At 35.3% G+C, this 27,552-nt stretch overlaps 1 protein-coding gene across 1 annotated transcript in view; it reads left to right on the top strand.

The window, feature by feature from the left end:
* The window catches only part of AGL (amylo-alpha-1, 6-glucosidase, 4-alpha-glucanotransferase), a 77,793-nt gene that overhangs the window by 11,296 nt on the left and 38,945 nt on the right, over positions 1-27,552 (top strand). Inside the window, exons 2-18 of the mRNA XM_021690255.2 lie at positions 3,108-3,318; positions 3,859-4,025; positions 5,118-5,321; positions 13,215-13,396; positions 13,562-13,673; positions 16,740-16,866; positions 17,278-17,380; positions 17,478-17,575; positions 18,237-18,376; positions 19,662-19,849; positions 21,640-21,763; positions 22,340-22,503; positions 23,287-23,388; positions 23,497-23,652; positions 23,748-23,898; positions 27,128-27,252; positions 27,340-27,452. Coding sequence (XP_021545930.1) covers positions 3,108-3,318; positions 3,859-4,025; positions 5,118-5,321; positions 13,215-13,396; positions 13,562-13,673; positions 16,740-16,866; positions 17,278-17,380; positions 17,478-17,575; positions 18,237-18,376; positions 19,662-19,849; positions 21,640-21,763; positions 22,340-22,503; positions 23,287-23,388; positions 23,497-23,652; positions 23,748-23,898; positions 27,128-27,252; positions 27,340-27,452 — 2,467 coding nt within the window. The remainder of the gene's footprint in view (positions 1-3,107; positions 3,319-3,858; positions 4,026-5,117; positions 5,322-13,214; positions 13,397-13,561; positions 13,674-16,739; positions 16,867-17,277; positions 17,381-17,477; positions 17,576-18,236; positions 18,377-19,661; positions 19,850-21,639; positions 21,764-22,339; positions 22,504-23,286; positions 23,389-23,496; positions 23,653-23,747; positions 23,899-27,127; positions 27,253-27,339; positions 27,453-27,552) is intronic.

A 27,552-nucleotide genomic window follows, 5' to 3' on the forward strand; every position in this document is an offset into this window, starting at 1 on the left:
TTTCTCGTAGCATTTATCCCTCCCTGACATATTGTTTTTTCTTACTTATTTGTCATGTTCATTGTTTAATGGCTGCCTTCCCCCTTTAGAACTCAAGCTCCACAAGGGCAGAGATCATTGTCTATTTTGTTTCCTATACATGGTCTACACTTATTACATAATTTTCTATACTTTGTTAGATGTTTAATAAATTGAGCATTAAAAGTATTGATATTGGGCGCCTGGGTGGCTCAGTTGGTTAAGCGACTGCCTTCAGCTCAGGTCATGATCCCAGGGTCCTGGGATCGAGTCCCGCATCGGGCTCCCTGCTCTGCGGGGAGCCTGCTTTTCCCTCTCCCACTCCCCCTGCTTGTGTTCCCTCTCTCGCTGTGTCTCTCTCTGTCAAATAAATAAATAAAATCTTTAAAAAAAAAAAGTATTGATATTAGTATGCTTCTTTCTATTCAAAAAGTTTCTTAAGAGGTAAACATTTCCGGTTCTACAATAAATAAGTCCCAGAGATGAAAAGTACAGCATAGGGAGTATAGTCAGTAATATTGTAATAACATTGTATGATGACTGCCCTTATTGTGGTGAGCATTATGTGATGTGTATGGTTGTTGAATCACTATGTTATATACCTGAAAGTAATATAACATTGTATGTCAACTATGCTTCAATAGTAAAAAAATAAATTAAATAAATTTTTAAAATTTCCTTAAGCTTGGGATGCCTGGGTGGCTCAGTCGGTTAAGCACTTGCACGCTCTCTCTGTATGACAAATAAATAAATAAAATATTTTTTTAAAAATTTCCTTAAGCTTAAAGATTATAATCAGCAAAACTAAATTTTCCTGCTTTCATTGGTATGACCCTTTATTAATTGAAATGTTACATTCATGATTAAAATTTATAAGCCTTATATTTCTTTTTTTATTACTTCTTTTTTAACGTTTTTTATTTTAATTCCAGTGTAGTTAACATACAGTCTTATATTAGTCTCAGGTATACATATAGTGATTCAGCAATTCTATGTGTTACTCAGTGCTCATCATGGTAAGTATACTCTTACATGCCTTATAGTTCTAACAGACTTTACTATAGTCAGAATTTTCACATTCTAATAATTATAATCAGGATTTAAAATCTGCCGTGAACCAACCACAATTTTATTTCACTGTAAAAAGTATAACTATAATGTGTTGATTTTTTTTTTTTCATGGCAAAATACTTGTAACACATTGTAGAAGTCTCGGATATATTTTAGTAGAAATAGCCTAACTTTGGTAAAAGCGGGAATGTTTTGGCCCTCAGAATTCCGAGAAAGGCTTAAATATTAAATACTAAACCATGAGAAATAGGGATAGAGGCATTAGTTTGCTGGAATCACTTGTGTTGACTCACAAGAGCAGACTGTACATATCTCTTCCCAGTTCCATGTTCAGTGAGATCACGTTGGTAGCTTAAGGTTGAACACAGTGAGATTGTTTCCCCCAGAAAGTCAGCAAACACCGCTCAGTCAGGGCTCAGCGCTCCCAACCCCCAACCCCAGCCTCACACAGCCACTTGTTAACTATTACCATACCGCTGGATTTGAGCAGACATCAAGAACAGACATCAAGGGCTCAAATGCCTCTGGAGCTTCTGTTAGAAGTCTGAAAACTGCCTTTCAAGAGGTTGTCTTCTCTCAGGAAGACTGGCTTTCTTTCTATGGTGAGATAGTTACTCCAATACCTCCCAAGTTTTACATACTATCACATACTCTGACACCACAGAGAAACTCACTTTTTCTGTTGCTGTTTGAAAAATACTAGCAAAGATCTCTAAGTACTTAGATGCCCACCCCTGGGCAGTCAATTCAGAGGTGGGGGCTGGGGGTTTGGAAAGTGTTGAGGGATCGTGGGAAATGGGGTAATATAAGAACTTGCACATCTTGGAGAAAAAGGAACCCATGTGTACTGTTGGTGGGAATGTAAACTAGTGTAGCCACTGCAGAAGACAGTATGGAGAGTCCTCAAAAAATTAGAAATAGAACTACCATATGATCCAGTAATTCCTCTACTGCATATTTACCCAAAGAATATCAAAACACTAATTTGAAAAGATATATACACTCATATGTTCATTGCAGCATTATTTACAATAGCCAAATTATGGAAGCAGCTGAAGTGTCCATCAATAGATGAATTGATAAGGAAGATGTGGTATTAACCATAAAAAAGAATAAAATTTTGCCGTTTACAACGTGGATGGATATAGAGAATAAATCCTAAATTAAATAAGTCAGAGAAAGACAAATACCATATGATTTCACTCATATGTGGCATTTATGAAACAAAACAAAGAAAAAAAGATAAACCAAAAAACAGACTTTAACTGTAGAGGACAAACAGATAAGTTACCAGAGGGGAGGAGAGTTGGGGGATGGGTGAAATAGGTGAAGGGGATTAAGAGTACACGTATCATGGTGAACATTGAGTAATGTATAGAATTATTGAACGCTGTATTGTACACCTGGAAATAATATAACACTATATATTAGTTATACTGGAATTAAAGAGAAAGAAAGATTTCAAGTTCAGTAAAATTTCATTTTGTTTTTTTGCTTTAGTGCTATCCTAGTTTCTAAAAGTACTCTCAATAAACTTGAAGACATATTATAAAGAAAAAAAAAGAATTTGCTTATTCCAAAGTAGCCATGCAAATAGGAATCAGTTTCCAGGAGGAGAGGAGAGAGACAGGACAGAGCAGGCAGTTCTATGATGTTAAGTGTTTGTTAAAATATAAAATTCAGCTAAATTAGAATGCAAAGTAGTTCCAAAACCAGCATTATTTATTAGGAGTTATTTCATTTTATTTAAGTTTTATTTATTTGTCAGAGAGAGAGAGTGCAGCAGGCAGAGGGAGAAGCAGAGAGCCCGATACGGAACTTAATCCCAGAACCCCAGGATCCTGACCTGAGCCAAAGGCAGACACTTAACTGACTGAGCCACACAGGCATCCCTAGGAGTTATTTTAAACATAGTTGAGAAACCGTAGTTTATGTAATACTTTAAATAAAACATCTATTTTTTAATGTGGTAATTTAAGTTCCTACAATGAGTTTATTGAAATGTGCTTTTTGTTTAGGGTTCGAACTACAGTTCCGATTAGGCCCCACTTTACAGGGAAAAGCAGTTACTGTGTATACAAATTACCCATTTCCTGGAGAAGCATTTAATCGAGAAAAATTCCGTTCCCTGGAATGGGAAAATCCAACAGAAAGAGAAGATGATTCTGATAAATACTGTAAACTTAATCTTCAGCAAGCTGGATCATTTCAGTATTACTTCCTTCAAGGGTAAGTCAGGTGTTCTATATGTGGTGGGTGGGGGGAGTTAATTTATTCTATCCAGTTAAATTATATAGCTTGTAAAAAGTTATTATATAAACCATGGCAGTGCAATTTTTACAGGATTCTTTGAGATGCAAATATAATATGGTTCTTTTGTTCCTAGGAAGTAACTGTAAGACTCGTTGCAGGTTCAAAGTATTTTTTTTAAGTAAATGCTTGAATATTCTAGTCTTTTCATATAACTTCATTTTAAGATGCTATTTGCTTGAGTGCCCTTGTTATTACTGACAGATTTTAGTACACTTATTTTTCCTTAAAGCAACATTATTAGATGTTACATGTATTATGTTATTATGTAGAGATTAGAAAAGGATAAAATGAGGCTTTTCCATTGAATTTCATTGCAACTTTGTAAATGATTTTATGTGCTTAGAAATATATTTTTAAATGGGACAATTCACTTCCCATTAAAGAGTCAGACTATCAGATGAGGATTTTTTTTTTCCTATCATTAACTGAGAAGTTTTTGTTTTGTTTTTTCCTTAGAAATGAGAAAAGTGGTGGGGGTTACATAGTTGTGGATCCTATTTTACATGTTGGTGCTGATAATCACGTGTTACCCTTGGACTGTGTTACTCTCCAGACATTTTTAGCCAAATGTATGGGACCCTTTGATGAATGGGAAAGCAGACTTAGGGTTGCAAAAGAATCAGGTAATGTCAGCTATCTTTCTTTTCTTTTTTAAAATAAATGTAATTATCCTCTGTGATACAGATTTCAAAAGCTTTGATTCTCCTTTTAATTTAGTTTCTTAGTATATTTAGTAATATAAATAGAATCATATAAAGTTGTTAAGACTTAACCATTTTTAGGGCGCCTGGGTGGCTCAGTTGGTTAAGCGACTGCCTTCGGCTCAGGTCATGATCCTGGAGTCCTGGGATCGAGTCCCGCATCGGGCTCCCTGCTCGGCAGAGAGCCTGCTTCTCCCTCTGACCCTCCCCCCTCTCATGTGCTCTCTCTCTCTCTCTCATTCTCTCTGTCTCAAATAAATAAATAAAATCTTTAAAAAATAAATAAATAAATAAATAAAAAAAAGACTTAACCATTTTTAGTCTATAAAAATAGCAAATTATGTGGTTCAACTCAGTAAATTAAGGAACTCCAATAATAAAACGAGATCATTATTATCTCTAAGACTTTTACTTTGACATATAAAAATTAGTAGCAAACTATTAAAATGTTTTGGAAAATGTATTATTATTGTATATAACTTTAATTCAACATTGAGTAACTGTCTTCCATATGGAAGGTGTGTGCTGCCCTATATACAAAAGGTATATGCAATGGATAATATTAATTTTCTACTTTCAAGTTGAATATAATATGAAGAAAGAGATACGTTTACTGACATAATTGAAACAGAACACAAGTATAGTGGAGCATTAAAAATAAGAGCAAGACATGCTGATATACTTGTGTATATACATAAGTATATATATATATATAATTTATATCCAACAAATATAAATTGAACCCCTAATAATAACTAGGCACTGTGTACAATGATTTTTTCAAATGCATTATTTCATTATATCTGTCTTATATATGAGGACACTGATATTCTGAAAGATTTAAGTAGACTTGCTTGAAGTCACTTGGGGTACAGCTAGTCTTTGACTCCTTTTCTAGTTGCATGGTTGCCTTGCTATTTAGAATTACTTAAAGAAGTTTAAACTTGTATTTTGCTTAGTTTTAGTTTGCTTTTTTTTCTTACATTGGTCTTTGTTTATTTTCTTGTGTTGCAGGTTACAACATGATTCATTTTACCCCATTACAAACTCTTGGACTATCTAGGTCGTGCTACTCCCTTGCCGACCAGTTAGAATTAAATCCTGACTTTTCAAGACCTAATAAAAAGTATACCTGGAATGATGTTGGACAGCTAGTGGAAAAATTGAAAAAGGAATGGAATATTCTTTGTATTACTGATGTTGTCTACAACCATACTGGTATGAGCTTTATTAACTACTTCCATTAATTTTGATGAAAATATTATATTCTGATTATTTTATTTCTTGCTGTTTTATATAACATAAATTTTGAAAACACAAATGATGCATAGGTGTTTTTCAATTTAAAAATCACTTTATATAGTACCACTTTTTTCCTTTCAAAGAAACAGTGTTAGTTGAAGGTAAAATCAGCTTGTAAGTATTTTCAGTGTGATGATTATAAAAACAAGAGAGTGATCATAGAAGAGACATATAAGCACATATTTCAGCTTGCAGTATTAATACTTTGCAGACCAACATGTGAATCCCATATAGCAACAGCTCTGGTACTATAGTATATATTTGAAAAAACTGAATGACTGTTATTTAAACAGAAAGTTATTGGTAAACTCTTAGAAGTTAAATCTAAAAATTATACCCCTTACATACTAGAAGGGCTTATTAAAGTTAACCCATTTGGATCCCAAGATTCTTCACCAATATACAATTCTATTAAATGTATCAGAACTTCCCAACTGATCGTGATCCTCAGGGAGATGATTGTTCCAATCACCTGTCAGAACAGCTGGGCCTGGAGAAGCCTCTGGCCATGATCAGCTTTCAGTTTAACCCACGGTGCCTTGCAAATATTATCTTCTCTGTAAGCCACAGTGAAAACTTCCTAATATCTAAGAACTCAGTATTCTTCACTTGAAAATTTGACATTATTGATAATTACTTTAACATCTATAATATCATTCCCATCAAATTTATCAAACTACATAATGACATTATATGAGTTAGGATATGGGATAGGCAGCTGTAACAATGAGACAAAAACGTAGTGATATAAGACTGAAACTGTATTTCTTATAAAAGATGAGATACACATCCCCAGACTACTATAGTAGCTCAGTGGTAATAGAGAATGAGGTTCTTGCTCATGCTGCTCTAACTCCAACACTTTGCTTCCAACTCTTAATCAAATATGGCCACTCCAGTTCTCAGTATCACCTTCTACCAGTGGAAATGAGGAAGGGAAGTCATGCTTTTTAAGGGCATGATCTGGTGTGTGTGTGTGTGTGGTGTGTGTGTGTGTGTATTGTCACATTTTATCAGATAGGATTTTTTTTCTCTTGTCACACCTAGCTGTAAAGGAGTCTTGCAGTATAGCCTGTCAGCCGTATGTACAACTGAACCTTGGGAATTCTGTTACTAAAGGAACAAAGGGAGAAAAAAATTGGGGTACAGTAGCAGTCTCTATCAGAGACTGTATTTCTGAGGCATTTGAGAGATTCTAAGCAATATAAAAAAGTAAACTTTGCTTCAGCCTTAAATTGGAAAGTGTTACAAATCATAATGTCCTTTCTGTGAAACAGGTTTTCATTATAAAGTTACCATCCAGGGGGAGTCAACTTCCAGATTGGCAGTGTGAGGGCTTCACAGACCCTCTACCCAGCAAAACAACTGGTAAAAATTATTTTTAAAAAAACTGTTTAAACTCTTTGGAAATTGTTCTAAGGGGATTCAGCATATGGAGAAGCATATAAGGAAATCTACTAACTCTCAGTAAGAGCAGTGATAGTCTGTGACATTTGAACCAGGACCTTCTTCTCCCTGCCCCAGCTCAGAATGATGGTAGGTCTACTCCTGGCAGGTGAAGCTGGGAACACAAGGCTCCTTTTCTCCTCAGCTCCCAGTATGGGGCTACAGTTGAAATGGTAAGGCTTCCAACATTTCTCATGCCTCTCCCAACTCCAGCACTCTGTTGCAGAAACTCTGTTCTGGGCAAGAACAGCCGAGAGGTCTTGGGCTCCCTTCCTTCATCCAACCCCACTCATAGAGGAAAAGCTTTACCCCATGCATGGCAGGGCAAGAATACTGGGCCCCAGTTGCCCTTGCCCCAGCTTGCTTGTGGGGTGGAGGTTCCATACCTGGAGAGGTAAGCCAAAAAACCCAGAGGTTACAGTTCCTGTCACCAGCTGTGGAGCAGTGACACAGGTGTTCTGTGCAGAGGAGGAGATGTGCAGTCAGAACAGAGTAAGAATGAAATTGACTTTATTTGGTACATAGCATGGGACGCTGTTGGAAACAATGGAGACTTTGGTGATAAACAAGAGGAGGCTGGTATCACCATGAGCAACACATGAAATCATAGGCTAGCTAGTAGTTTAACTGAGAAAACCAGGGAAAGAGACAGCTAAGAACAGTCCTCCTGGGGTCAGACAAGTCTCAGAGACTGGCATCAGAGATTATCCCTGCAAAGGAGTCCAAATTTAATTGGATCAGATTGTGGAGTAATTTATGCTCCAGCCTATTATCAAAAAATAGTAGCACAAAAGAGTAACAGCTAAGTGTGATTCCAGCAGAGGCAAGCAGTTTAACAAAGTTCAGGGAAGGAGACAGTTAAGAGAACCCTGCTAAAAACCACTGTCATCCCAGACTGACTGCCCGTGGCCACGGCTGCCCCTCTGAGTGGCAACATCAGTGGCTGCACACTGTAGGGGAAATAGATTTGACTGAAATAGTCTAGCCAAGTTACAGACAGCCAGCTAACAAAACCTGGAAGGAATGGGCTCAATATCCAGAGTTGCTACAATACGTTATCTAAATTGCCCAATTTGCAAAAAAATTGAGAAATGCAAAGAAACAGCAAGTGTGACCCATACACAAGAAAAAAGCAGGCGACAGAAATGCCTTTAAAAAGTCCTAGATGTCATGCTTAGCCAACATAGACTTCAAAGCAACTATTATAAATATATTTAAAGAATTAAAAGAAACCAGGTTATAAGCAGTAAAGGGGAGGATATGATGATAATATCTCATCAAATAGAGAGTATCAGTAAATGGAAAATTTTAAAAGTAACCAAATGGGAATTCTGGAGTTGAAAAGTAAATAACCAAAATTAAAAATTCACTAGAGGTATTCGGCACTATATCTGAGTTGACAGAATAAAGGATCAGTGAACAGAGATTATACATTTTGAAGATCAGAAGAAAGAAGATAAAAATGAACAGAGTTCCAGTGAAAGGTGGGACATCTTGAACCACACCAACATGCATCATGGAAATACCCGAAGGAGAGGAAAGAAAAGAACAGAGAAAACACTTGAAGAAGTAATGGCTGAAAACTTCCCAACCTTTAAAATTTGATTAAAAAAAAAATTAATCTACACATCCTAAAGCTCAGTGTACTTTAAATAACATAACAAAGATAGCCACACTCAGCATAGTAAAAAATTTGTAAGCCAAAGATCTAGGGAATTTTTAAAGTAATGCATACCTTGTTTAATTATGCTTCATTTTATTGCACTTCTCAGTTACTGTTTGCTTGCTTTTTTTTTTTAATTACAAATTGAAGGTTTGTGGCAACCTGCATTGAACAAGTCTAATGATGCCATTTTTCCAACGCATTTGCTCACCTCAAGTCTCTGTGTCACATTTTGATAATTTTTACCAACTTTTCGTAATTCAAACTTTTTCATCATTATATTTGTTATGGTGGTCAGTGATTTGTGATTATGACTTGGTGAAAGCTCAGATAATAGCATTTTTTAGCATTAAAGTATTTTTTATTTAAGGTATGTACATTGCTTTTTTAGATATAATGCTATTGCATACTTAATAGACTATAAAATAGTATAAACATAACTTTTTTATACACTAGGAAACCAAAAAAAAATTTGTTTGACTTGCTTTGTTGCAATTTTCATTTTATTGCAATGGTCTGGATCCAAATCCACAATATTTCCAAGGTGTGTCTATATCTTGAAAGGCAGAGGCTGTCAGAGTTAATTGAAAAAACAAGATCCAACTATATGCTATCTGCAGGCATAAATCTACACTTTAGATTCAAAGATACAAACAGGTTGACAGTAAAAGGATGGATAAAAATTTATCAAGGACTGGCAGCTTGGAGGTTCTCTCTGGTTGCTCTGGAGACAATACAGCTTTGGGCATATATATGGTCTCCCAGACTGCCAGAGGTGAATGTGATTTTATTTTTAAGCCTGGCTTCCTAGGATTCACCCTGGGTTAGAGTAGGTTAGTGTTCACTCCATGTTTGGGTAGAGGTTGTGTTTAAGTCCCTTTGCCAGTGAGTTATCCTATGTTGATGGGTCTGTATGAGATATGAGGAATGTTTTCAAGTCTTTCCCATGTCCTATTAGAATTGCTTCTGAGTGGGTGCAGCCCCAGGAAGGCTGTCCTCTGCTTTCTCTTTCCCTGGTTCTATTAAGCTTCTGTTTGTTTGCTCTGATGTTTTCCTTACACAATGGAGCTAGCAGCATTCTCTTAACTGCTCCCCACCAAGGTCTTCATTATTTTCAATGACACCTTTACACATGGAATTCTTCACTCACTGTTCCAAACAAATTCAGTCCTTTCCAGCAGAGCCCTTTATCCTCATGGCCTGTCTTTCTCCCTGAGCAGAACACCTGTGCCACTGCTCCAGAGCTGGGGATGAGACCACTTTTCTCCAAGTACCATCTCATTCTGGGGGCACTCAAGGCAGGAAGTGGCAATCCCTGGTCTTCTCATTTGCCCTTCCCACGTGGAATCTTCACCCTACAAGTAAGCTCCAGCTCTCAGGGGCAATTGGAGTCCCAGTATTCTTGGCCTCCCTACAAGGGATGTCCACCCTACAAGGTGGGGTGGTGACTAGGTGGAGGAAAGGAGCCGAGATTTTCTTTGCCTGCCTGCTTGGAATAGAGCTGCTACAAAATGGGGCTGGAGGGAGTGAGAAACCTAGGCAGCCTGCCTCTCCCAGCATGAAACTGTAACCCCAGACTGGGAGTGGTGGGAAGAGGGAGGCTCCATGTTGGCCATGCCTACCCGGCATAGAGCTTCCATTAACACATAGCTGGTTGGGAGGGTTAAGGGAGCAGATTGTAGTTCAAATGCCACAGACACTTGCTATTCTTGACGAGAGTTAGTAGATTTTCTTGAATAAATGTTTGTCCATGTGTTGAATGCCCTTAGGACAATTTCCAGAGACTTTAAATGATTATATTTTGTAATTTTTGCTATTTAAATTGCAGTTTTGCTGGGGAGAATGTCTGCTAAGTTCCTCACTGCACCACTCTAGAAATCCGTATATATTAAGATGTAGTTTGGTTTGACTTCTCATTCATGTAGAATTAGAAAAAAATACTTTATTAGCTAATGTTTAGAATTCCTTCATTTTACACTTGATTATTTCTTTTTTTTTTTTCTAAAGATTTTATTTATTTATTCATGAGAGACAGAGAGAGAGAGAGAGAGGCAGAGGGAGAAGCAGGCTCCCAAGGAGCAGAGAGCCCGATGCGGGACTCAATCCCAGGACCCCGGGATCATGACCTGAGCCGAAAGCAGACGCTTAACCATCTGAGCCACCCAGGCGCTCTACACTTGATTATTTCAAAAAAATAAAATAAGCAACAAAGTTTCAGGATTTTACCATTTAAAAAATTAGGGTAGCCTTAGTATTCTTAATTAATGAAAATCCAAACTGGATATAATTATCATTACATTTTTCTCTTACATCTTGAATTCTAATAACTATGATGATGAATCTAGGGAAAACCCAGCTTGATTTGGATTTGGAGAATTATTAATTTAACTGTTATTACAACATCTCTGTTTCTATGTATCCTGTCTTCATCCAAGTGTTCATTATAGATATAAATAAATAAATTATATACTACATTATTTACTAAATAAATTACTGAAACTAAAATAATAATGATTTTTAAACTCTGTAAGGATTGTAATGGTGCTCAGCTGAGTGAATGAGGCATGAACACACTCATTTGGTTAAGATTGCAAGTTCTGAAGAAACTTGCCCAAATTCATTCCTGCCTGTATGACTTTGTCTGAGTTACTTATCTCTCTGTGCCTCAGTTCCTTATCTGTTAAAGAAACCCAATAGCATGTCCTACACAATGTGGTAGGACATGAGGATTAATAAAGTAGGATATTTAACTGGTATATGGTAGGTATTCAACAGTTGTTACTACTTTTTGTTTCATGTATATTGACCACTCAGCCTCCTCAGTATGAATTCAGGGGCATTACTCTATCTTAAAGATGAAACAGAATATGTATAGCTTTTATTTGTTTACTTAAAAATTAAAACAAATATTCTTTAATGTTGTAAATACTTGGAATACCTGGCAGAACTCCTCTGATTCTGATTCTGAATTTACTGATACAAATGGATAGTAAGATATAAGCTACACCCTTGTCCTTTGACTATGTTTCTTTTAGCAATTTCTCAGCCTCACTTTTATCAGTCTTACTAAAACAATGTATCTTATTAACCATTCAAGATTAGCTATACAAAGAGGTTGCCTGTGAGAGAACTGAGTTTTCTTCCATCAGAATTGTCTAAGCACAATAAAATAAAACAAACAAACAAACCCACCTCTCTAGAATGAAAAAGCTCCATGAGGACAGGAGCCTTGCTCACTTTTGCTGCAGAATATCCATCTCCCAGAATAGTGCCTGGGACAGATCACATTCTTTTTTTTTTTTTTTTTAAAGATTTTATTTATTTGAGAGTGAGAGAGCACAAGAGGGGGGAGCGGGAGAGGGAGAAGCAGACTCCCTGCCGAGCAGGGAGCCCGATGCGGGACTCGATCCCGGGACTCCAGGATCATGACCTGAGCCGAAGGCAGTCGCCCAACCAACTGAGCCACCCAGGCGCCCTGACAGATCACATTCTGAGTGATGTAAACATATGAATGGATTTTGAGTTAACATGCTGTCCTCAGGCAGTGCTACCCATCAAATACTTGGGTAGATGTGCCTGGGCCTTGGCTGGAGCTGGGACTGGTTTGAGATGTGAGTACTAAGAAGAGTGGGTGAGATGAGGAAGGACATGTTCAAAGAAAGAGAAGGACTAAAATGTAGCAAACCTCCCTCAAAGGTTTAGCAGAAATGAGAAGGACCAAAAGAGAGAAGGAAAAATAAAAAACCACCAAAATAAAGATACCTTTTATAAATCAAAGAAGTATTTTATAAATCAATGAAGGAATAATCAGTAATGGCAAATGTTACAGAGGTTAAATGGATGAAGTTGAGAAAGTAGCACTAAATCTCATGATTAGGAGGCTTAGGGTAACGTCAGTGGAGTGCTGGATGCAGCAGCAGATTGCAGTGGGAAAAGGAACAAGACTGTGGGGAGAAGGTGGAAGCAGATTCAGGTTGGATTTTCTAGACATTTGGTCTTGATACTAATAGACTACAGAAGTCAGAGAAATAACTGTGTTTGAGTAGGATGTGTATTTGTTTGTATTGGTAGCCTTAGGGAGATACAATCATACTTAAAGATCCAGAGGAAGGAAACTCACCTCCCTACCCCTTCTCCCGCCAAAAATATAGGAAGAAATGATTATGCAGGAAAAAAGGTGTATATGACATTCTGAGTTCTGAAGATTGGGCAGAAGTCCTGTCTGGCTTGCAGGAAAGATGTTTTTCAGGCTTAGAAGGAATGTTCCAAACTGTAGTTGACTGTCAAAATGGACTAAGGACAAAGCCCTTCTTAACTCTCACAATAGTAAACATGTCATTACAGGGGTGTTAATAAGTCAGTGTTGCATCTTACAACAATTAAAAATTCCTACAACAGAAAAGAAAAATGTATGGTGAAGTGGATGACAGGACACCACAACCAAGAAATGTTTTTCACATTACAGTATCATAAATTATGATAAATATTTTAAATTAATATCAAATATTTAATATAAAATGTAACATATGAATATATAATATATAGTTTATGTAATATAATTATAATATTTAAGTATTGATGTCTAATATATAAGAAAATGAGTGGTGGATGTTGATATTTTGTTTCATCTTTAAACTTAACATAGATACTAACTTCACTTTAATTACAAGATATTTCTTTATGTTTCCTTTTTATTTAAGCTGCTAATAGTAGATGGATCCAGGAACATCCAGAAAGTGCATATAACCTTGTAAATTCTCCACACTTAAAACCTGCCTGGGTCTTAGACAGAGCACTGTGGCATTTATCCTGTGACGTTGCAGAAGGGAAATATAAAGAAAAAGGAGTACCTGCTTTGATTGAAAATGATCATCAAATGAATGTCAGTATGTATAGACGAGTACCACACTAAAACAGAAAAACAAAATTTCTAAAGTACAGAGTAAATGTATGGTTGAAAATTATTTAGAGTCTATCTTTAATTTGATAAATAATATTTAGTGAAAAGATTTTAAATATATTTTTTTTAACTATTGAAATTTTTCAGTGCATTCGAAAAATAATTTGGGAGGATATTTTTCCAAAGATTCAACTCTGGGAATTTTTCCAAGTAGACGTTTACAAAGCAGTTGAGCAATTTAGAGGACTTCTTACACAAGGTAAACGATATACATTAAAACGTTCCTAGCAATTTTAAGAAGTTTATTATTACCCTTAAAGGGATAACCCTTTTCCCTGGTTAAGACATTATTAAATCTGTTATTATTATATATTTGTGTTACTATAAACTGTGGTCCTAGAAGCTATCTGAGAATTAGCAGAGATATCTAAAGGGCATGTCATAATAATACATAACATAATTATTTCCCTTGGGGACTGTTTTCTTACTATTGGTTCCTTAGCACAATACTCAGAATATAGTAGAGCTCAATATGTGTTTGTTAAGTGCATGAATTACTGCAGCTGCCAAAGGTAGCTTTTAACCTCTAGATAGCAATACCCTGTTTTTATTTTTTTTTAAGATTTATTTATTTATTTTAAGAGAGACGGGGAGAGCATCAGGGTGGGGGGAGAAGCACAGGGAAAGGGAGAGGGAGAGAGAATCTCAAGCAGACTCCCTGTTGAATGCAGAGCCCAATGCAGGGCTTGATCCCACGACCCAGAGATCATGACTCGAGCAGAAATCAAGAGTCGGACGGACGTTCAACTGACTGAGCCACCCAGGTGCCCTTAACCTTTTTTTTTAAGATTTTATTTTTAAGTAATCTCTATACCCAGGGTGGGACTCAAACTCACAACCCCAAGATCAAGAGTCACATGCTCTATTACCAAGGCAGTCTTTTGATAGATTATTTCCAGTTTTTTCATCATTCATTCAATACGTATCTTTTGAGCCACTTAGTATGTACTAGGCACTCTTCCAGGCATGGGGATTCAGTGGTGAACATAGCAAGCCCTTACTTTTGTAGAACTTATATCCTTATAAGCAATATTATAGAAAATATATCCTTGTATGTGTTATCTTTACTTATGTGAGTAAATCTGCAGGATAAATTGTTAGACATAGAATTTCTGGGTCAAAGAGTATACAAATTTAATGATAAATTTACAATAGATATATCCAGTTGCTTTTCAACACAAGTTGTACCAGTTTACATTATCATTAACTAAACCCTCACTAGCATTAGATACCATTAATCCTTATAATGTTTGTCAATCAGGCAAAACATTCCTTATTTTAATTGCTAGTTCTTTGCTCATTAGTGTAGTACCTTTTCACATGTTACTTTGCCATTTATAGATCTTCCATTAATTGTCTATTAATGTTCTTTCCCTATTTTTTCTATTGGGCTGTTTGACTTTTTCACATTGACTTATTAATATTGCTGATTCCTTATCATACTGGCCTCAGATATGTCCTCCTAGTATGCTATTGATCTCTTAACTCTTGATTATGGTATTTTTTTTTCAGTGTAGTCAAATTTGTCAGTTTTTATGGCTTCCAATTTCACATCATGCTTAGAAAAAACCTTCCATCAACATTGTTTTCTTAAAAAAAATCTGTTTTCTTCTAATAATCTTATTTATTTTTTACATTTTACAAATGTTCAAGGGGCACATAGCTCAGTCAATTAAGCATCTGACTCTTGATTTTGGGTCAGGTCATAATCTCAGGGTCATGGGATCGAGCCCCATATCAGGCTCCATGCTCAGCAGGGAGTCTGCTTGGGATTCTCTCTCTCCCTTTCCGTCTGCCCCTCCCTACATCACACACACACTCTCTCTCTCTCAAATAAATAAATCTTTAAAAATAAATAAATAAATAAATGTTCAGTACACCTAGGATTTATTTTTGTGTGTTATATAAAGTATTTATTTTTAATCAAAAAATGGTATTGAGTTGATAATCCATCCTTTCAGTCTGATTTGTTGTACACCATTAAGACGTCATAGTATAGTCATATACTAAATGTATGTGGATTTGTTATGTATACTATTCCAGTAATCTTTTATTCATTCTATCAATACTAAAGACTGTTTTATCATTTACAGTACTTGTATAAGCTTTTCTTTTTTTCAAACACTTCCTGGCAGGTTTTTTTCCTTCCTTTTTTTTTTTTTACGATTTTATTTATTTGAGAGAGAGAATGAGCAGGTGGAGGAGCAGAGGGAGAGGGAGAAGCAGACTCCCTACAGAGCAGGGAACCCAATGCAGGGCTCAGTCCCAGGACCCTGGGATCATGACCTGTGCTAAAGGCAGACACACATAACCCACTGAGCAACTCAGATGCCCCCTTGGCGGTTTAATATATTTACTCTTCCAAATGAACCTCAGAAACTAAATTTTAAGAATCTGTTTATATTTTATCTTATTTTGTTTGTGCTTTTATAAGCCACTCCAAGGTCTCTTTAGAATAAGCCAGATATTAATTAGTTAATATAAAAGCAAGCCCAATTAAGGAGCGTACTTGATGTAATAAGCACTGGACGTTATATGCAACTGATGAATCACTAAACTCTACCTGTGAAACTAATAATACACTATATTGTCAATTAATTGATTTTAAATTTAAAAAAGAATAATAAATAAAAAATTAATAAAATCAAGCCCAGTGGAGGCAGTCTGCACAACACCTAATTTATGAGGAGTGAGTTCCAGAAAAGGGATGAAAATTCTTTCCACAAAACATTTATTTACTTTTTCATTTTTTATTATTATATAAGGAATATACTTCTTGGTAAAAAGGAAAAAAGTATAAAAACAAGCTTTTGTGTTTCAGAGAATGCAAAGAAAGTCAATTTGTTAATAAGACTTACTTTTGAATAGAAAGCGATGTTTGAAGAAAAAGTACTCCTAATATTAGTGTATTTGGTAACACCTAGAAGGAAAATTGTACCACCAACATCTTAATGCCCTAAAAATTGTAGTAAGAGAATGCTAACTAAGGCAGAGAAGTGGGGCAGGGGTTGAACTGATAAGAATCCCTGTGTTTTTATTCTATAATGTTCTTCTTTCCAGTCTGTCTCTCCCTCTCTTTCTGTGTGTGTGTGTGTGTGTTAGGTGGTGTGCAGGAAGATGGGAGGCAGGTAGGAAGGATGCTTGTAAAAAAACATTTGTTTTATTTTTCTGTGAAAAAATTGTAAACTAAAAATTTGGTTATCAGTAACAGTTATAATCTCCTTGTGGATATTTGCACTTAAGATATCATCTTTCTTTCTTTCAGAAAATAGGAAAATAACAACCAAGCCTGATCCAAAAGAACACCTTAAGATTATTCAGGATCCTGAATACAGAAGGCTTGGCTGTACTGTAGATATGAATATTGCACTAGCAACTTTCATACCACATGAGTATGTTATGTATTTTTCCTATGAAATAAAGGATAATATTACTTACAAACCTTTATGGCTAGTATTAAAATCCTGAAAAGAAAATCAAATAAAGTAATTCGCCATAATTCTACTAGTTCAAATGAATGATGTTTTCCTCTTTTTTCTGTGTGGTGGACCATGGTCCTATATGTGTATATAAAATTTTTTACAGTTGAAAAACGTCTTCAGCCATTAATTAAGATCCTGATGAATATGTTTAAAGTTTCAAATAAATAAAGTTTCTATGACCCTTGTTAGAAAATTTTTAAATATAGAATTTTAAAACCATTAAATATTCAGTGTGTATTGTTCTCTTCTTGTTAGAAAATTTTAAAATATAGAATTTTAAAACCATTAAATATTCAGTGTGTATTGTTCTCTTTGCTCTAGCAAGGGCCCAGCTGCAATTGATGAATGCTGTAATTGGTTCCGTAAGAGAATTGAGGAGTTAAATTCAGAGAAGCATCAACTCATGAACTATCATCAGGAACAGGTTTCACCTACTTTTGAACTGTTTTTCTTTGAGTCTTAATGTTGTTGCTTTCACTGACATATATAATTTAATATATATATAATTTAATGTGTTCCAGGCAGTTAATTGCCTTTTGGGAAATGTGTCTTATGAACGTATGGCTGGCCACGGCCCTAAATTAGGACCTGTCACTAGAAAACATCCCTTAGTTACCAGGTATTCCATTTCTGTTTTCTTCTCATTTCTTCTCATTAAAGGTTAAAAATTGAAAATTGCATTTAACTTTTTGAATTAATCTGAGTGTTTTCCTTCAATATGTAACTTCAGTACATTTTTTAATTGAAATAGAAGTTTTGATTTGGTAACTAGGGTTAATATTAATTAATTTTGTTAGGCCAATCCTTAAAGAAGCTATCATCAATATGAATCAATTTACAATGATTACATTAATGTTTCTGGAGGACTACATACTTACTAGTAAATTCCAAAGTTAATCGAATTGAGCCAGCATTTAGCTCCTCATCTTGTAGGTAATGTGCAGCACAGATTAGGCAACTGAAGTGTAGTAAAAGCTTTTTGCAAAGTAACATCAATACTTCAGTGATTTTCTTAGTAATTTTATGAGATTTTTAAATTTATTATTTAAAATGTTAATCAGATAATGCTATAATGCTGACTTTCCATTTCTCAAATCTTAGTAGATTTACTCAGAAAGTCTTCTGGAGATTTTCGACGTATAACAAAGTTTATTTCCTGTAGTGTAAAACTAATCTTTATTCTCTTTATGAGGGAGGAGGTTTAATTTTAATAGTACTAATTTAAATTCTCTCCAAAGAATCTCTCTATATGGATTTAATATTTAATTGCATCTCCATAGATATTTTACGTTCCCATTTGAAGAAATGACCCTCTCCGCAGAAGAATCTATGATTCATAACCCAAATAAAGCTTGTTTTCTGATGGCACATAATGGATGGGTAATGGGAGATGATCCCCTTCGAAACTTTGCTGAACCTGGTACATCATTTTTGTTAACTTCTCTGTGGATAGGGAAAGAAAAGTTTACAGCAAGCTCAAAATATAAACTGTTTCGTTGACTTTTTTCCCCACTAAGCTAATAGTTCTTAAACTATTTTATCACAGAGGTGCATACAGTTCAAGAGAGAAGAGAAGGGTTGGACAAAAAGGATGGGATTCATCTTTTCCTTTCCCCTCCTAGTCCTTGTATGTTCAACTAGAATGGCTTTTATCTATTTTGTATTATGGTTCTGCATAAGATTTTTTATGGTTAAAAATTTAATCTGTTGCATTTTTAAAATACATTTAAAACCACTGCTATTACAATTATATTGCCATAAGAGATATTTTCATTCATTAGCCAGAGGGGTATTAAGGTATTTGAATAGCAGTTACACTAGAAACTAATTTTAGGTTCCCCCTCACTCCTAGCATTTTATTTTTCTACAGCTATTTCTTTGCCAGAAAGAATTTTGCTGCGGACCCATCAATATGTTTTTCAACATTTAGAAGTCTTTTTGAATGACTTTAAATTTAATTCAAAAATCTCCTTTTTTTTTTTTAAAGAATGTACTTTGGGTTTAAGTATCTCTGCCTTTTCCTTTCTAGTCATTCTAAATGAAAAAAGGCATTCTACTATATGCTGTGGATTTAATGTAACTAGTGCCAAAATGAGTAACAAGGTGGAAACACAACTTTAAATGTTTTAGACAGAGGGGCATCTCGGTGGCTCAGTTGGTTAGGTATCCAACTCTTGATTTTTGGCTTGGGTTATGATCTCATGGTTGTGGGATTGAGCCCCACATCAGGCTCCACACTCAGCAGGGAGTCTGCTTGAGATTCTCTTTCTCCCTCTCCCTCTGCCTCTCCTGCTCATGCTCTCTCTCTCTCTCTCTCTCTCTCTCTCTCTCTCTCTCTCTCTCTCAAATAAATAAATAAATAAATCTTTAAAGAAGAAATGTTTTTGGTAGAACGCTGTCTTCAAAGGGCCTGTGATATTACTATAACTGATTTCCTTTAAAAGAAGGAACTTGATTTTTTTTACACTAAGTACACATTTTTAGGAGAGACTCTAGGTTGAATTTTAGCAAAATAGATATGAGATATAAATTAATATTAATTTTTTAAGCTTTATAGATTTAGATACCCATACCATTTTAGACATAATTTTAACCAATATATGGTTTGTGGTAGAAATAGTCAATGTGATTTAAAAACGTTTCCTTGAAGTAAATGTTTTCATGTTATTTCTTGAACCGTTGAAAGCAAGCTCCTTTCTTAACAGGCTCAGAAGTTTATCTAAGGAGAGAACTTATTTGCTGGGGAGACAGCGTTAAATTACGCTACGGGAATAAACCAGAAGACTGTCCTTTTCTCTGGGCACACATGAAAAAATACACTGAAATAGCTGCAACTTATTTCCAGGGAGTGCGTCTTGATAACTGCCACTCAACACCTCTTCATGTAGCCGAGGTACAGAAAAACAATTCATCTACATTAAGCAAAGAAATGTAGTATTCTTTCCTTGCTTTCCTTAAATAAAATACGCAAGTATGTGTTTCCTCTTGCTAGTTAGACACCAGCATTGATTTGGTGGTGGTATTTAACACTTCGGCATAACTTCTCAATTCTAACAAAATCTTTTTGATGCGGTTGTTATGGAATACTGGGCTATAAAATGTTTAATGAGTTAATATTTTTATTTCAGTTTAGGGAAGTAGATCATATTGTCTCTGATAATATATACATAACCATATTGCCATGCATATTATTAAAATATTACTAATATTTTCTTACTAACTTTTAAAGGGTTAATATTAATATTTTAATAATATGCAAATATCTATCTTAGTCTTGTTATTTTCTGGTTGGTTGGTTTTAATATAATAGACACTGAAGTCGCTTGTTACATATATTATTTAAGCACTAACATTACAGTATATTGAAGCTTATTTTAGCCTCATTGATTCCATTTTTATTGATTTTTATAAAAATGTAAGTGTAAACATAAAGGCGGTTTATCCCTCTTTGGGTTTTTTACAGAAACTGGGGCAGTGCCAAAATTTATAGCGTTATCTTCTAACAACCACTTTGTAAACACAATTTTCATCCTATTTATAAGATCTTTGATAGCTTCCTAGTGACAACTTAGTGTTCTTTGGGAATGTAAACTTATCTGGAAAATATCTATTTGTTATATTAAGGCAGTATTATAATGAATATGTTTCAAGTCCTATGATGAAAAATTGACTTGATATGGAAGAATTTAGTGAACATTAGTTAAGGTGGTAGAACATTTTTTAGCTCCAAAAACTAGCAGAGGTTTTTCCTTATTGTGCTCTTAGCAACAGCAAAATATATATATAATTCTAAGATTATTATAACATTTTGGCAAAACAGAAAATTAAAACTCAGTTTGCTTGATTTTAAGTTACAAAATCTTCTAGGACCCTACTTGTTAGCTGATAGAATTTCAATTCTTTTATTAACCTTTGTGCAAACATTATGTTAAAAAAATCAGAACCAATTTGATTTCTGATTAAGAATTGATTGCCACGGGCGCCTGGGTGGCTCAGTTGGTTAAGCGACTGCCTTCGGCTCAGGTCATGATCCTGGAGTCCCGGGATCGAGTCCCGCATCGGGCTCCCTGCTCAGCGGGGGGTCTGCTTCTCCCTCTGACCCTCTTCCTTCTTGTGCTGTCTCTCATTCTCTCTCTCAAATAAATAAATAAAATCTTAAAAAAAAAAAAATTGATTGCCATTTGTAGGAAAAGCTGGCTTTAGTATAGTTAGTCAGACCTAATCTTTGCAATAGCTAAATGATTCACCAGCAGGGAATTTACCAATAATGGCCTAGTCAAAACCTGCAAATTATTAGTCTGGTTAGAGGTTTTAAAAACAAACCCACATAAAACAGGGTGAAAGCCTAGCAGAATCACAGTGTTATGGTTTACATTTTTTAATGTGACACTAACATTTTTCTTCTTCCTTTTTTTCCTCTTTCTGTCTTTTTATCTTTGCAAAATCTAATCTTCCTTTTTAACTGTTTTAATCTCTTTATAAATTCTCGTTTCCTATGTATTGGTGTGTTTTATGTTTTCTTACATATGCACAATTAAATTTATTTGGAAATTCTTCTTGGATTTCCATTTTGTCTTGTTCTATGACATTTTCCTATGTCAAATCCATGCCTAGTCTTGTCTCCTTTCCTTCCCCCCACTTGCTTTTCTCTTTGTGTTACATTTGTGACTGTGCTTTTTGCAGTACATGTTGGATGCTGCTAGGAAGCTGCAACCCAATTTGTATGTAGTAGCTGAACTGTTCACAGGAAGTGAAGACCTGGACAATATCTTTGTTACTAGACTGGGCATTAGTTCCCTAATAAGAGGTAGGCTTGCTGAAGTGTATTTCCCATCTAAAACTTTAGTTTTTGTTTAAATAGATTAAAAGGCATTTAATAGCATTATATACAAAGTTTAATAATTTTCAACATAGTTAATGTTCTTTTAAGTACTCTACACAAACTTTTCTCTAACTCAGTCTGTTTTTATCAGGAAAAATTTCCACTTTGGGGTAAAATATCTCATTTTAAATTGAAAGACCAGTAGGATGAATTGATGACTCATGAACAAAGCATTTTTTTGTTTATGAAAATATACAAATCTGGTTTTCATCTCTTACTTGGATAGATGATATAGTCTTAGATTTTTTTCCATAGATCTTATATATCCAACATCCTAATAAACAACATATGTTCCCTTTTACCTACATGAGCCATTTCTCTGGCCAATTATAGAGAAGACTTTGTGTCACTTAAACTAATAGACATTTGTTTAAATATTTAAAGCAGTTTTATTTTTGATAATATTTTTGTGGTCTTTTTTTGGAAATTTAGTCTTGATAAGAAACCTAACCTCGAACAATTATAAGGAAGATTGTTAAAATATTCTGTAATGCTTTGCAGAGGCAATGAGTGCATATAATAGCCATGAAGAGGGCAGATTGGTTTATAGATATGGAGGAGAACCTGTTGGATCCTTTGTTCAGCCCTGTTTGAGGCCGTTAATGCCGGCCATTGCACATGCCCTGTTTATGGATATTACCCACGATAATGAGTGTCCTATTGTGGTAAGCATCTAATCTGTTTCTTGTATTTACTTGTTTTGCTAAACTCATATGTGGAATTTAAGAAACATAACAGATGAACATAGTGGGGAAAAAGAGAGAGGCACACAATAAAACAGACTCAACTAAAGAGAACAAACTAAGCGTTGATGGAGGGAGGTGGGTGGGGGATGGGCTAAAGGGGGGATGGGGATTAAAGAGGGCACTTGTTGGTGAGCACTGGGTGTGGTATGTAAGTGATGAATCACTCAGTTCTACACCCAAAACTAATATTACACTCTATGTTAACTGACTGGAATTTAAATAAAAACTTGGGGGGCGCCTGGGTGGCTCAGTCCTTAAGCGTCTGCCTTCGGCTCAGGTCATGATCCCAGGGTCCTGGGATCAAGCCCCGGAGCCCGATGCGGGAGCCTGCTTCTCCCTCTCCCTCTGCTGCTGCTCCCCGACTTGTGCTCTCTCTCTCTGTCAAAAAAATAAATAAAATATTTTAATAAATAAATAAATAAATACTTGGAAAAGGAAAAAGTAAATAATGTTTTGATCTGATATTTAGTGGCAATATCCACATACTTCAAAATCACATCTTAGATTTATAAGTTTGTGGTACAAAGTTTTTGAATGTTTTGTTAGTTTTAAAGCAAATTAATGTCAAAAAATAATAAAATAAAGCCAATTAATGTCTTATAGTGTGTAACTATGTAACTATCCTTTTACTTCATTATGCCATAGGATGGCACTTTGCATTTGAAAGAAAATAAACCTTGGGGGTTTTTTATTGCTTTCTAGCATAGGTCAGAATATGATGCTCTCCCAAGTACCACGATTGTTTCTATGGCATGTTGTGCTAGTGGAAGTACTAAAGGCTATGATGAATTAGTGCCTCATCAGGTATGTCTTTGTGTTGTTTTTTTTTTTAAATCCACATGGCCAACGACTTTGAGCATTTTTACTAAAAGTTCTTATTATAATTAAAATGTATACATTCACTTTGTTCAGATTTCAGTGGTTTCTGAAGAACGGTTTTATACTAAGTGGAATCCTGGAGCATCTCCATCAAATACAGGTGAAGTTAATTTCCAAAGTGGAATTATTGCAGCCAGATGTGCTATCAATAAACTTCATCAAGAACTTGGGGCCAAGGGTTTCATTCAGGCAAGAAACTTAATTTTTGTAAGTTTCTTAAGGTTCAATTTCAAGTAAGTCTTTCCAGTTTGAGCGCTAACGTGTTTTCTCTTTCTCTTTCCCAGGTGTATGTGGATCAGGTTGATGAAGACATAGTGGCAGTAACAAGACATTCACCCAGCATTCATCAGTCTGTTGTGTCTGTGTCTAGAACTGCTTTCAGGAATCCTAAGACTTCATTTTACAGCAAGGAAGTGCCTCAAATGTGCATCCCTGGTAATGCAACTTAAAAATGTTATTGTGATTATAACACAGTGCAAGTGTGGCTGTAGTTGAGAAAAAGAATTCGAAATTTTGCGCTACTTGGGGCACATGGCTGACTCAGTTGGTAGAGCATGCGACTCTTGATCTCAGAGTTATGAGTTCAAGCCCCATGTTGGGTGTAGAGCTTACTTTAAAGAAAGGAAGAAAAGGAAGAAAGAAAGAAATTAAGACTGTGATCACGACCTGAGCCAAAGGCAGACACTCAACCAGGCACTCTGGGATGTGTTTTTATAATTGTCAAAGAAGAGCTGTGGAGACACTATAATTGCTATATGTTCACAAAAGAGAGAAATTACTGAGTATTTAGAAAAGGCTTCTCAAGGGAGGTGGAACTTTAGTTCTTGAAAGATGTAAAAAAAAAAAAAAATTCATATTAATAGGTGTTAGTAAGACTATTTGGGGACCAGTGAAAATATCTATTTGGTTGAAATAGTGGAGTGACAGAAGGCTAGGAAGGTAATTGAGAAGGGATTATGAAAAGCCTTAAATATTAAACTGTTTTCCACTTTGGTTTATATATGGGTATGTATGTACATGCACATACACAAATCCACACTTAGACACACTGCAAATATACATGTGTATACACATATAAACACATGAATATACATATATATTTCCTGGGTATAAAAGAAATACATGTTTGTTTTATGCAAAGTAGAAAATAGGGAATGAATTAAGAGGAAAATGAAACTACTTTACCACTCAAAAAATGTTAATATTTGAGAATATTTCCATAACAGGAATTGTTCCAAGTAGTAAAAATGTAAGTTACCCCGGGCGCCTGGGTGGCTCAGATGGTTAAGCGTCTGCCCTCGGCTCAGGTCATGATCTCAGGGTCCTGGGATCGAGTCCCGCATCGGGCTCCCTGCTCCTTGGGAGCCTGCTTCTCCCTCTGCCCCTCTCTCTCTCTGTCTCTCATGAATGAATAAATAAAGTCTTTAAAAAAAAAAAAAATGTAAGTTACCCCAAATTAATTTCCCATGGTCCTGGGATTGAGCCCTGTCTCAGGCTCCCTTCTCAGTGGGGAGCCTGCTTCTCCCTCTTCTCTCCACTCATGCTCTCTTTCATTATCTCTGTCTCTCTCCCAAATAAATAAATAAAATCTTTAAAATAAATAAATAAGGGCACCTGGGTGGCTCAGTCGTTAAGCGTCTGCCTTCAGCTCAGGTCATGATCCCAAGGTCCTGGGATCGAGCCCCACGTTGGGCTCCCTGCTCCACGGGGAGCCTGCTTCTCCCTCTGCTCTCCCCCTGCTTATGTTCCCTCTCTCGCTGTGACTCTCTCTGTCAAATAAATAAATAAAATCTTTAAAAAAAATTAAAAAATAAAAATAAAATAAATAAATAAAAACACGTCCCTAAATCATATCCTTATTATTGCTAGATTTTTTTTCTAGATGTGTGTATTGTATTTCCTTCCTTACTGTTATATATATTATAGCAAAACATTCTCCTGTGCATATAGCAACTGTCCAAGTCTGGCAATTAATTGAGGGGATGAAGATTCCCATAAAAATCATCATATTCTATGTTGGTTGCTAGTTATTAAATATGTATTACTCCAGTTTTTAAAGATTATCAACTTGAATAGTTTTAAGGTTAAATGTTCATTAGTTAGGGGCGCCTGGGTGGCTCAGTTGGATAAGCGACTGCCTTCGGCTCAGGTCATGATCCTGGAGTCCCGGGATCGAGTCCCGCATCGGGCTCCCTGCTCGGCAGGGAGTCTGCTTCTCCCTCTGACCCTCCTCCCTCTCATTCTCTCTGTCTCAAATAAATAAATAAAATCTTTAAAAAAAAAAAAAAGTGTTCATTAGTTATTTTTAACTGCTTGCAAGTGTATAGTCAGTAATCTTGTCTGATTGTTGCTAATGTACATACACAGTTTCACATGGTTGCAATCAGTGTGAACAGTATATCTCAGGTTTTGTTTTGGTCATTGGTCATTATTAAAACATTTCCATTTTGTCACAAAATTGTGGTTTTCATTATGTTAAATATTTCGTATTTTATTGTGTTAGTATTCCATCTTTAATATTCTTTAGTATGTTTGGGGCGCCTAGGTGGCTCAGTCGTTAAGCGTCTGCTTTCAGCTCAGGTCATGATCCGAGGGTCCTGGGATTGAGCCCCGCATCAGGCTCCCTGCTCCGCAGGTAGCCTGCTTCTCCCTCTCCCTCTGCTTGCCGCTCTGCCTACTTGTGCTGTCTCTCTCTATCTCTCTGTCAAATAAATAAATAAAATCTTTAAAATATATATATATTATTTAGTATGTTTAACAGTGAATATACACTAGGAATAATTCTTTTCTTTTGAACAATTTCTTAGTAATTATTTCAAGGAGTAGAATTTCTGGATCAAAAGGTACTGTTACTTATTGTCTGATTAATGGCTTTGTAAATAACTTAAATAATAAAATTCAAGTTTTATATATCCTTTGACTCAGCAATTCTGCCTCTAGGTGTATCTCTGAGAAACTCTCATATGTTCCATTAGAAGACAGGCACAAGAATATATCTGGTATATTCACACAATGGAATACTATTTGGCATTTGAAACAAATAAGTTGCAGCTTATGTAGCAGTGTGAACAAATCTAAAAAATACAGTGTTGTTTAATAGAAAGCAAGTTGCAGAAATATATATATATATATATAATTTGAATCCACTTTAATAAAATTTGGAAATACGGTAAATAATATATGTTGTTTTGAGAAACAGACATATGTAGTAAAAATGCACAGGATCTATGAACACCAAACTGCAGGTAATGGTTACCTCTGAAGAAAGGGTACACATTTGTAATGTTTTCCTTAGCTAGGAAATAGGATCTGGCTTTTTTAAATTTTTCCCTACTTTTTGTATTTCTGAAATTTTTCATTTTTTTTGTAAGTCTTTCAAGGATTTATTTTCTCTCTGCTTAAAATTAGGAAGGTTATATTTATATTGTTCCTAAGAGCTAAACCATTATTACTTGATAAGATCTTTTTCAAATAGATGTTTGTTAATTTATGATTTTAAAAACAAAAGCATTTGCGTGAAAAATGCATCTTGGGTAGAATCATCTACTCATACTGATATTTCATATCCAACTTTAAGTTTAATTAATTAATTAAGTTGAATTAGCAATTCCTAATTTCAGATGGTTTAATGTGAAATTTGGTTAATATTTTTATGTATTCCTAGGCAAAATTGAAGAAGTAGTTCTTGAAGCTAGAACTGTTGAGAGAAATACAAAACCTTATCAGAAGGATGAGAATTCGATCAATGGAATGCCAAATATCACAGTAGAAATTAGAGAACATATTCAGGTATTTGGGACTCTCATCTTACTACTGTTTAACATCTTACGGACATTAGAATTATTGATTGAATGGTTTTATACAATTTTTTTCAAGCTTAGTGAAAGTAAAATTGTTAAACAAGCTGGAGTTGCCACAAAAGGACCCAATGAGTATATTCAAGAAATAGAATTTGAGAACTTGTCTCCAGGAAGTGTTATTATATTCAGGTATGTTGGAGTTCAAACTGTTGACTTTGCTTGTAAAATAGATTACATATTTTGTTAATTTTGAATAAATCATTCCTATAAAGTAACAATTTTTTAATTA

The sequence above is a fragment of the Neomonachus schauinslandi genome, chromosome 4 (assembly GCF_002201575.2).
Source record: "Neomonachus schauinslandi chromosome 4, ASM220157v2, whole genome shotgun sequence".
Classification (NCBI taxonomy): domain Eukaryota; kingdom Metazoa; phylum Chordata; class Mammalia; order Carnivora; family Phocidae; genus Neomonachus; species Neomonachus schauinslandi.